The 12,332-nt window shown below is 41.1% G+C and overlaps 1 protein-coding gene across 22 annotated transcripts in view; it reads right to left on the bottom strand.

The window, feature by feature from the left end:
- Positions 1–12,332, bottom strand: part of LOC129763585 (putative thiamine transporter SLC35F3) — a 114,865-nt gene that overhangs the window by 42,113 nt on the left and 60,420 nt on the right. For 20 of the 22 annotated variants that reach the window (XR_008740980.1, XR_008740981.1, XR_008740982.1 and 17 more), the window contains one exon: positions 5,442–5,471. The exons of the other annotated variants lie outside the window; for them this stretch is intronic. Coding sequence is in view for 17 of the 20 variants with exons in the window: in XM_055762809.1 (XP_055618784.1) it covers positions 5,442–5,471 (30 nt within the window). In the remaining 3 variants the exon portion in view is untranslated. The remainder of the gene's footprint in view (positions 1–5,441; positions 5,472–12,332) is intronic. 22 annotated transcript variants of the gene reach the window in all.

Genomic DNA, 12,332 nt, shown 5'->3' with positions numbered 1-12,332 from the left:
CTGCAAGCTTTTTCCCCATGCGGTCAAATGTTTCCGCCACGAGGATAAGGAACCGAGGCGGAACCGCCGAGGTGACGCAATCCCGCCGTCGGAAGCGGCGGTCTCTCGCAAGCAAACCTGTGTTCCATCGATTGCCCGGTTAGTTTCAAACATAGGTGATGATCTTTCAGATGGTCGGACGTCGGACGGCATACGTTTGCCTGGTGCATTACGTTTGCCCGGTTAATTTTTGCTTTGAAATATGAGTGACTCTCCAGTGGCGTTCAAACGTGAATATAGTAGATACCAAATACGCACTAAGAAATAACAGAACAGTGCAAACAACAAGGTAACAACAATACAAAAGATAACTGAGTGCTTGTGTGAAAAATAAAATTGCTATCTATTGAATATCGTCTCCGGTGACGCTAATACGCAAGTACCGTTGCGCTTTGTTGACTTTTTTCTATTTGGGTTTTAGGATAGGCAATCACTTTGTGAGTGGGCCACAAGTATTTTCTAACTTAATCTATGCAATAAAAACAAACACTGGTGTTTGCCTTGCTCTTACACATATTTTGCCTTCGCTCTGCCGGGGTCTTATTTCAACATAATTTTACTATTTTCTTATCGTCTGCCCGCAACAGTTATACCGCCACGATTTGAAGAGCTTTGTCTTTCCAAAAAATTGTAAGGGGTTGTGTATAGGACACAACCGCATATTTTCGACGTAGAACTACGCAATTACATTATGTAATCCACTTGTTTACCACTTCGAATATTACTTTAGAATGCATCGAAATTTTTGTAATAGATCATGTTCTTCGTTACAAATAAATTTGACGTCCTTTTACGTTTGATATGATGCTTAGGACTACCAAAATATGTGAACGGAAGCGCGAAGGTTCATTCACCTCTAGTATCTTCTCTAGGCTTCTCAGTTTAAAAGTACGTTTTTGGGAAACATATTCCTGTCTGCACAACGCCAAGCGAGTACAAAAGTACTCAACACCAAAAAATACCCCGACTTGCATGTATTTGCAAAACGGATTCCCCCAGGTACATTAATTTTGAAGTCCGTGTTAGGGAAACACAGCTCAGTGGGAAAAAATACCCCCGACTTGCATGTTTTGACAAAGCGGATTCCCCCAGGCACATTGATTTTGAAGTCCGTGTTAGGGGATAACTCCGAATTGCATGTATACTTGCAAAGCGGATTTCCACAGGTACATCGATTCTGAAGTCTGTGTTGGAGAAACCGTAAATCGGCAGAACAAATGTATGGGAAAAAATGAAATACTTCCAGTTTTCATGAAATTAAACCGTTTGGAATGTAATGTGCAATGTATAGCATATCAAACAAATCTTAGAGAATTTCCGATTCGATTGGTATGCAAATCATGAGAATTCGTTCACAGTGAAAACAGTTATTAACGTTCACTTTATTTCAAAAAAACGTGACATGTTTTCTGATTTGGTACCCTTCCTGGAAGACGTAGTTCTACGTCAAAAGAGATTGAATATGGGAAAACTTTGGAAAATGAGAAAACCAAAGCGCGACAGTCGAAGTATGTTTTCTGAAGTCTTATGCGTTGATCTTAATTTCTCGATCGAAAGAATTGTCCAGTCATTGAGTCGATTTTGGTTCATTTTAGAACAAAGATAATGTTTAAATTTAAGGTTTCTGAAGCTGCTTTCGCACGATGCCACTGTAACTGGAAGCGTCAGAAAAAATCGTAGCGCCGTCTCGATGTAAAGATAAACTGCTTCGAGAGAATATCTGAAAATGATGTTCCAGATGCCAAAAGGCGTCGAAGAGTTCAGGCCAGAGAATAGGTCCTTCATCTGCGTCTTGGACACTTCTACCTCTGATACAAGTTCCTACTTCCCTCCGATATTTGACGAAGTCTGCTTCAATTGATTCAAGCTCATAGATGTTTGTCCGCCTTCCGTTATAAATGAAAAATCTGATGCTATATCCGCTATAGCACATCTTCGTTCTCCGGGGTCGAATAGCTTTAAAATTGTCTGGGATACCAAGTTGAATACACTTTTTTTTTGGGTACTGATTGGCTTAATAACGCGGATGCATTCTGACGACCATCTTGCATTGGAATGCCCTTTCAACGATACTCCCAAAGTCTCAATAAGTACATTCCAACGTGTAGTCGAACTGCTGAAATAATTGAACATTTCTTGAACAGTTCCAAAGAACGTTACCACTGCTGCTCGCGTGTACTCCGACGAGATTTAAACTATGGGCAGCACAGGAAGCGAAACGAGCTAGATTGTTATCCAGGAGTATTTTCGCTTGTGTTCCATTTTTTCTATCCACTATGTTCCACTGGAGTTCCCAGTGGAACATAGTTCCTTTGAAGGGATTCACGAAGAAAGTACAAAACAAAATTTAACAATGATAACGTTTATAGCTTTCAACAAAAACTACAACATAGGATAATAAAAACTGCATTGTTGGCACACTTAAAGAATATATTCGCTTCCATTTCTGTTTATGTATTGTTTAAGCTGCCTTTTAAAAACATTGCTATTAGTTATTGCCTTCAGGGCTTTGATCGACCGTCTTTTATACACCCAAACTAGCGTTGGCAGACAACATCTTATCTTCGGCAAAAAAAATACTTTTTCGTGTGCTGAAGGGTGAAATGAACAAATAAAAGCATCTGTTTCAAAAGCTTCAAAATGGTTGTATGTATGGGAGCCGACATCTCTTTCTCTCAGACTGAACGTCAGCTTGGGATTGTACCAAAAAAAATCCCAAACGATGTCAACGGGAATCGAGCCAAGGAATGCAAGGTTGTTTTACACGACCACGTTATCCACACAGCCACTGATGCTGTTGCATAAATGCGTGATAATATTACACCTCATTATAAAATGGAGTTGGAATGTGTTTTCTATGGGTAAAAAGGAGAGGATAAACTCGGCTGGTCGTTGGCCACACCATTTCAGATAACAGTGAAACGTTATGGGTGTAAGGAAATGGATCACTTAAGCAACTTTGCATACTTCAAATATTCGAAAAATAATAAGACTACTTTTTGGAAAAAGCCAAATTCTTTTATTATTTTTTTTACAAACATTCTTAATTTAAAAACTATGATACCTATAAAATTAAGTTTTTAAAAAAAAAGAATTTTAATTTTTTAAATAACTTTATTGTCGGCGAAATTTTTTACCAAAAAATTTTTGGTATTTTTTGTAAAAATTTAAATAATTTTCTACATTTCATTATTTAACAAGAGTTTTGTAGGTATCATAGTTTTTTAGTTATAATTTTTTTGAAAAAAACTAAGAATAAAAATTTGGCGTTTTCCAAAAAGTAGTCTAATTCTTTTTCGAATATTTCAAGTATGCAAAGTTGCTTAAATGACCCGTGTCTTTATACTCACAACGTTTCACTGCTATCTGAGATGGTGCTGCCGACTCCTAAGACTATACCAGTATGAGAGAGAAGCACTTTTTTGTTATTTTTAGGCTCATTTAATGTAATAAATCGGGATGCCAAAACATATGCTAAAAATTAATTTTGGGTGTACCTATGACAATAATTTAATTTTTACATTTATAACGTTTGTCTTCTCCACTTTTCTATCGAATCTCACTCGCGAAATATGAATGTCTCATGACGACTATGTTTTTATGGATCATAAATTGAACATATAATGCAAATATTGGTGATGTTATTCATAACCTTTTTAACAGTCAAATTTAAATTTTACGGGTTCGCGGAGTTAGGAACACATAATATGTTTTCAAAAAAAATTTTTTTATATAATTTTCTAAAGTTTTAGTTTGGGGTTTTTATTTTCAATGTTATATAACTAATAATTATATAGTTTCAAGATCGCATTAACTGTTTTGTGACATGGTGCATATATATTGTTACAGAATGGTTTAAACTTTAAAAAGTCCTTACTGCGCAAAATATGGTGGAGTTACTGTATGTCAGTAGATGGTTCGAGAACAGGACCAACAAAATTTTAAGCAAACAGGAACTGAATATTTGCTTGTCGTGTTTTATGTTAAATACACTAGGTCGGTGTTAAGTCAGAGCGGACCAAGTCGCAAAATTGAAAATTTCGAGTTATTCTCAAACTCAAACACGAATTCATAAAAATGTTACATGGTCCGGTCTGACTTAACACCGATTATTTGATCGGTACCATCAGAAAACTTTGATCAATTTTATCTGTCAAAATGAGTCAAACATTCGGCTTCGGTGAAACAGTGTATGAGCATCTCAATACTTTATTCCTTGCACGTTTGCGAAATATTCCGTGAGGCTCACATTTTCTGACATTCAATATTCTAAACGCAATGCATAACAACGGAATCGGAACCAATGAGTTATTCATGTTTGATAAAGAATATCGTCCATGGAATTTTCAAACCCCAGAGTCTCAGGACAGTGCTGCGGATATTACCAATGTCAAATCCTGCATAATTTGGTATGGAGTTTCACCCGACAGGGACGTTGGGAAACCATAAGTGACACGACACAAAAATCCATTTCATCAAGCGCTGTGAGGAAATGTGTCTTTCGCAGATTGTCGAATGAACCGAAAACATAAACTGAATCATCAATTTGATGCAACAGCCGGAGACACGGGCAGCAATCGCATTGCTGTCGGTAGCATCATCGTTTCTTCATTAATTTTAACAACAGGAGAGCATCGTCACTCGTGCAGGAGCGGGTGGTAATTGCACATGATCGGCAGATAATTGAATCGATGAACAGGTATACAGTTTACCCTTATCAATTAGTGTGGGACAGCTCACAGGAGTCTTATTATTTTCATTTCTCCGCAGAGCGTGATAGTACTTCAAGTGCGCCACTTGCAGACTTCGATTGGATCCATTGATAACCATCCACAAACTATGATCGATTTGGATTGTTGGGTTTTATGTGTTGCACAACTTTCGCTTTTAATTATATCAATTATCAATTTAACACGATGCACTCATGTTTCGTAATTAAATATGGTTTGTTAAAACTCCCACGGCGATGTGAACCGATAACGTTATAATGATAACGCGCACTTCATTTGCCCAGTATTGTTCGAAATGTGATATCCTTTTCGAGGTGCTTTCGTGAGGATGCGTGACGGTGTTTTTGTGTGTGAGTCGTAAAATTTTAACTACTGCTATATGTGGACAATTGGGTGGGTGGGTGTGTGGTGTGTGTTCGACGCAAAATGAAAGGACGCTACATGTGGGAAGCTTTTAAAAATAGATGCTAATTCCCGCAGGTAATAGCATTTTCAAAAGCTTCCGCAGCGAGTCGCACGTCGATTTTTCTCTGCTCAAACTTTTACACGAAAAAAGTAATCTACTCTAAGAGGTAAAACGATCACGAGAAAATAAAAAAGCCAATGAATAATTCAGTGGAAAATGGTATAATATCGATATGAATTGCATGTAGTCGATATGACGCTACTCACCTCGCGTTGTGTCCCAACAAGATGATATTTCTGGAAAAATAGTGAAATATGGTCGGTTTTTATATAAGAAAACAAGATGTTACTATGCAAAATAGGTACGATAAAGACAGAGACTAGTTTTCTGCAGGGGGAGAGAGGGAACAGACAGAGTATACCATAGTGGGAAAACTTTCTCGGAGGAAGCGTGTGTCGTTATTTCTTAGGAAGGCTATCATGTAGCAAACTTATCACCAAACACTGATCATCATCGCTCTGATTTCTATAAAACATTTTTTCTTGTAACGGTACAAACAGGTGGGTCTTTCGAGAGATTGTCTCGCATTCATACACAAACACACAGCCATACACGGCTAAATTCCGCCGAATAACAGTTGTTCATCGGTACCAATTCCGAGCAACCTTGGAGGGCGTGTGTCGGCTGGCAAACCGACAAACAACCGTTGTCGACATGTGCAAATTTATAATCCATTAACGGTGGATGTAAATTTGAAAATGCATTTAGTGCTAGCCAAAATGCAGCACCACTCCCCCGTTGCTTCGGATGCTACCAAACGAACAGCAAGATTGGCAAGCGTTCCAAAGAGGCTATTGGTCGTGATGTTTTGCGCAAATTTCAATGGTGGAGAAACGTTTAACAAAACATATTTCCGCCGTAATTGATTAATTGGTGAGGCGAATTGAGGCGAAAAAATATGAAACTCTGATGCACCACTACTGATGGGATGCTCTTTGGGTGTTGACACATGCCGTTTTCGGTTATTGACATGTGTTTCGGGTTATTGCATTGTTTATTTGGTGATGAATTCGAATAGAACGCAATAAGATGAATTCGAATAGAATGCAATGAGCGTGTAGGGGGCTTTCGTACCCAAATGGTTGCGCGTCTGCTTACTAAGCAATCAAGCGGAAATTTAATCCCTGTATTCTCCTAGAGCAGCGGTACTCAACCTTTTTGTCATAGGGGCCACAAACACGTGTTAGTCATGGTACCTTGGGCCGCAGAGAAAATAAAAGTTAAATGAAGAAGGGTGATGTATAAGACACGACCGCACTGTTAACATAGAACTACGCTATTATTGCCAGCGAGCACAAACACTGAAGAAATTTAATGATAAACTCTTTGATACAAATATTTGGTAGCAATGACACGCGCCGACGAATGAACGCTTTCACTGAGTGAAGAGCGCGAACGCTTCGCGAAGCAATTTGAATTGATTGTCAAATTAATTCTAAGCATCAACTTGTACTGTTGATTGCTCGCTGTCTAGTGCGTTGAAAAAGGAATACTGAAATTCTTGAATATGCAAGTAGTTTTTCAGTATTTCCTAGCAAAATTACATCTCCAACGCAGAACGAAACATCTCAGCAGACGCAGAACGGTAACATAAAATCCGAACCGAACCTATTATATGGTGGCTGCGGAGGCGAAAATTGGAACAAAATATTTCCCCTTCAGTTTTTCACCGAAGAACACAACTCTCAACGTTGAAAAATACCTTACGCTACTTTCAACTCGAAAACAATGAAATCACAAAAGTTGAATGATCGATTGTAAAAATCACAAATCAGTCATTCACGATTTATCAGTCATCCAAGCAACAATGCTTTCCAAATAGTATTTCTCAAGGCCGGATTGTTTAGTTTGGTATTTCAAATTGATATTTTTCAAGACTAGAGGCGAATTAACTGAGAAAGCTTGAGCCTTCTACAATTCAAAACAACATCATTACACCAATAAATCCAAAAAACACTAATTAAATCATAGAAGCTCCCTTCAGGCTAACATAAATATTAAATAGATTTTCAGAATGCATCGAATATTCTTAAACAACTCTTTAGTCGAAAGTTTTAGTGGCCCTGAATAGGACCGATGGGTTTGTTCTGTACACGCAGTTGAAGAATGGTTGATTCTTGTTTTCGCGAGAGCAATACACGCACTCAGAACATTACATGTAACGGATTCAGTATGTATCGCGGCATTTTTACCGTACTACATACAGTGTGGTTTCAGGCGATATTTGTCCCACATTATCGTTATCTATTTGATAACACATAAAATCAAAAATTCGTACAATCTCTACGGAATGAAAACCGACGACGCATCTCCTATTTAATATTTCTCTTCTGCTTTGATTCTGCTCTACACTATGCTTGTTTGTTGCATATTCTGAAGATGCATTCGTTGCCAAAAAAATGTTCAACACAATTGGCGATCTAACGCAAAACGTAAACGATCGGTGAGACATCTGGATTTTGTTTTTGAACTAAGAAAATGATGTTAATGTAACCTAAAACTCAAAAACAAATCACGTATATTTTACTTCCGGGCTTCCCAAGGTAGTTCGCACATGCAGGAACCATGTATTTTTCTATTTGTTTTTGATTGTGCTCTCGAATTTTATTCTTTGATTCAATCATTGTCAATATTTATACAGTTTTCACTACTGAATGAGGTAAGAAAATAACATGTTATATATTTGTTCAGGATCGTCACAGCTGCAGAATCCAGTTCCGATTAGGCCAACTAATCGCAATGCGAATATCGATTGTTTCGTTCAAACTGCACACTTACACCTAGAACACTACGCACTGTAATCTTATAACTAGAAATAAATATTCAGTCGTTATCAATAGTCCAATCTATCCAGACGTGTTTATTCAATCTGCAAACGAAACGATTTTGTGTGAATTTGGTCCTTCGATGACCAAGTGATCGTTGAAGTGGTGAGTCGCTGCCAATCCTGTAGGGTCCACCAAGCCATATCCTGGCACTCTTGAGCCGTTGCCTTAACATAAATTTGGTGCCGTGACCAGGATAGCGGCATTTACGTGAGTGAAAAGTCGCCGACTGTTTCTATCATTACGCCCCGGAACAACGAGTTCCCGTTCGACTCGCCATTTTGGACGCCACGCTCGGAACAAAGAACTTCATTGTGTCCTTTTAAGTGGAACAATTTGAATACCATCGCCATCCTGCGTATTGACCTGAATAGGAACAAAGGCCTCCTATTGTGAACTGGAGTAGCGCCAACCGCCATCATTACCACATCGATCTGGATCATTGAATATCAGCAATTATTCCCGTTCTGGTTCCTGATTTATGAAAATTCCAGGCCTGATTAGATCAGGCAGAAGGTAATTGCAGGTCCAATTGCCCTTCTTTGTATTTCGGGTGCTTTTAGATTTTCTATTTTGCATGTGCATGCTGATTCGCTGCTAATCGATCTGCTGCGGTGGAAGTGAACATCCGCCTTCTTCAATCTGCTCCTACGTCGAGCGGTCAACATTTTCCTGCTAGTTGCCGACGATACCCAACCACGCCGTGGTTCTACGTAATCCTAAATTGGACACTGCCAGTTCCAAATTCCGACGACAACCAGTTGTGAATCCTGAAGTTTCTGTGCATGCTGTGCAAGTAGTGGATACGTGTTGACGACCTCTACCTTCCAGTAGAATTATTCCGTGATCTGTGGAGCAAATATTTCGTTGGCGTTCCGCTGTGTTGCTGCGTACTATAAATATACAAGGCAAATTCTTTGCCTTTGTCAGGTGAGAAGCTCTCCAAGTGTATTATTTTCCTACGCCGGTGCTTCCTGGTCTTTTGTTTGCCAGATTTCGCTGCCATACCAGACGTCGGACCATCAGCATCATGGCTGATGCTCAGAGGAAGCAAGTTTTAATATCCCGTCGCGCTATCCTACTCGCCTCGCTTGACCGTGCGGAGCTTTTCAGACGGAATACCAGGAGGAACGGGACATGCTCGAGGTGGAAGTAAGGCTGGAGAACTTGGACGTGATCTGGAAGGGGTTGGAGGATGCGCAATCCGGATTGGAGGAGATGGAGGAAGACAATGAAGATATGGTGAACAATTTGTCTTATCGTTCTAATTTTGAATCGCTGCTCTTTAAAATAAAAGCTTTTCTACGCTCTAAGCTTCCCACTCTTACTGTCATGCACGCAAACAATCCTCAAACTACTACTACTGGGGCTCCTTCCACTCTAAAGGGTCTGAAACTGCCAACTATCTCTTTGCCCGAGTTTTCGGGTGACTACAAAGACTGGCTAGCTTTCCACGACACTTTTCTAGCACTAATACACAACAATGCGGATGTGGCGGACATCCAAAAATTTTACTATTTAAGGGCTGCTGTCAAAGGTGAAGCAGCCCAACTTATTGAATCGATAGGCATCAGCACAGCCAATTATCCTTTGGCTTGGGATGCTCTGGTAAGTCGTTATGCGAACGAATACCTCCTCAAAAAGCGCCACTTGCAAACCTTGTTGGACTGTCCAAAGATGAAGCGAGAATCTGCGTCCGCTCTGCATGCCATAGTCGACGACTTCGAAAGGCATGTGAAAATTCTCGGTCAGTTGGGTGAAGCTGTTGATGCGTGGAGCACCATCCTGGAACATATATTATGTACGCGACTTCACGACGATACACTGAAAGTTTGGGAGGATTATGCGTCTACTTTGAATTCCGTTACCTACAAACATCTCATCGAATTTCTTCAGCGTCGTATGCGGGTCCTCGAATCGATCTCGGTGAATCAACATCATCAACCAGCGTCTATGCAGACTCAAGTTTTGTATCCCAGAAAGCCGTTCCCAACGAAAGTTTCCTCCCATGCTGTTGTAGAAAGTTCGTCGTTGAAATGTCACGCCTGCAATCAACGTCATCCGCTAGTAAAGTGCAATAAATTCGAGAAGCTGCCGATCTCAGAGAAGCTGAATATACTCAACTCCAAACGACTTTGTCTCAACTGTTTCAGCAGAGATCATTTCGCCCGGAATTGTGTTTCAAAATATAACTGTAAGGTTTGCCAGAATCGTCACCATTCATTAATTCATGCTGCGTACACTGAGAGTTCCATCCGTTCCAACGTCGATTCGTCATCGTCAAGTTCACCTAGGTCCACCGTGCAAACTAATGCGACCACTTCCGAAGAAACATCGCTATTATCAGCAATCACTTTAACGAAACCAGAGAAGCGTGTATGCTGTGTGCCAATGCAAAGTTGCAATCTTCCCCATCACCCTGTGCTGAAGGAGGCCAGCACAACGACAAAAGTACGTGTCGTTTTTAATGCTTCAGCCAAGATGTCTTCAGGTTACTCATTGAATGAGGCACTTCTTGTGGGACCTGTAGTGCAGGATGACCTGCTTTCCATCAGTCTTCGTTTCCGAACATTCCCAGTGGCAGTGGTAGGTGACGTTGAAAAAATGTAACGCCAGGTTCTTCATCATCCTGACGACACATCGCTGCAGCAAATACTGTTCAGATTTGACAAAACTGAGAAGGTGCAAACCTATCGTCTTCTGACCGTAACCTACGGCATGGCACCGTCTGCTTTCCTAGCTACACGCACTTTAGTGCAGCTAGCCAATGATGAAGGAGATGTCTTTCCACTGGGAGGACCAGCACTCAGGAAAGGATTTTATGTTGATGATTTGATCAGTGGAGCTCAAACTATTCCTGAAGCAATTCAATTGAGGACCGAACTGGGAGAACTTATGGCAAAGGGTGGATTCTCCTTGAGGAAATGGACTTCCAACAAGCTCGAAGTATTGCAGGGGCTCGAACCTGACCAAATCGGAACGCAATCTGCGATCCAATTCAACAAGGATGACACGATAAAGACGCTGGGAATCAGCTGGATGCCCGAGGCGGATGTATTCCGATTCGAGTCCGCACTGCGACCACTACAAGGACCTATCACGAAGAGAGCCATCTTTTCCGGAATCTCTCAGCTTTTTGACCCTTTGGGAATTGTCTCACCTGTGGTCATTCGTGCAAAAATTATGATGCATCTCCTGTGGTTGCAGCCTTACGGCTGGGATGACGAAGTTTCAAAATCGATCACTGAGAAGTGGGAAAACTACACAAAACAGCTGCCGAGACTATCCGAGTTCCGTGTACCACGCTACGCTCTGCTTCCAAATGCCAACATCCAGTTGCACACATTCTCAGACGCGTCAGAAGCAGCATACGGTGCATGCACGTACGCTCGATCAGTAGATACCGAGGGCAATGTAGCTGTTCATCTACTAGCATCCAAATCACGGGTCGCTCCCCTGAAACGCATCAGCCTTCCACGGTTAGAGCTTTGTGCAGCCGATCTGGCAACGAAACTTCACGCTAAAATAACCGATGCACTCCACATCGAAATTTCTGATTCCTACTTCTGGTGTGACTCCACAGTAACGCTTCAATGGATCCGCGCTCCACCCAACTGTTGGAAGACATTCGTGGCTAATCGCGTTTCTGCCATCCAGTCAGCAACCATCGGGGCACACTGGAACCACGTAGCCGGCAAACAAAATCCAGCTGACTTGGTATCCAGAGGCATGGAGATTGACGATTTCATTAAATGCCAGGAATGGAAGTACGGACCGAAATGGCTATTCCTACCCACACAACAATGGCCATGTCAAAGAGTACCAGAGTACCCTGAAGACGGGAAAGAGCGTCGTAAAGCCGTAGTGGCCGCAGCAATCAGAAACGAATCTCGCGTAAATCCCTACTTTGATCGCTTCTCGACGTATACAGGAATGGTTAGCATCACTGCATACTGCCTTCGATTTGTCCGCCACTGTCGTGAGAAAATTCGAACACAACCCTCTAGTAGTAGTCCACTCCACAGCAAACTACTTACACGAGATGAGTTTGCCGCTGCCGAATCAGTACTCGTAAAGCTAGCCCAGTTCGATGGATTTAAGGAAGAATTAAAAGACCTCCGCAGCAGCAATGCAGTTTCCAAAAAATCGCCAATTCGCCGTCTTTGCCCCATACTCGACCCAGAAGGCATCATCAGAGTGGGAGGTAGATTGAATTTGCTAGAGCAGCCATACATAACAAAGCATCCCATCCTCCTACCTAATCCTCACCCC

The sequence above is a fragment of the Toxorhynchites rutilus genome, chromosome 1, assembly GCF_029784135.1.
Source record: "Toxorhynchites rutilus septentrionalis strain SRP chromosome 1, ASM2978413v1, whole genome shotgun sequence".
Lineage (NCBI taxonomy): Eukaryota > Metazoa > Arthropoda > Insecta > Diptera > Culicidae > Toxorhynchites > Toxorhynchites rutilus.
The sequence above is the reverse complement of the archived record's forward strand: the minus strand, read 5'-3'. Positions and strand labels throughout refer to the sequence as shown.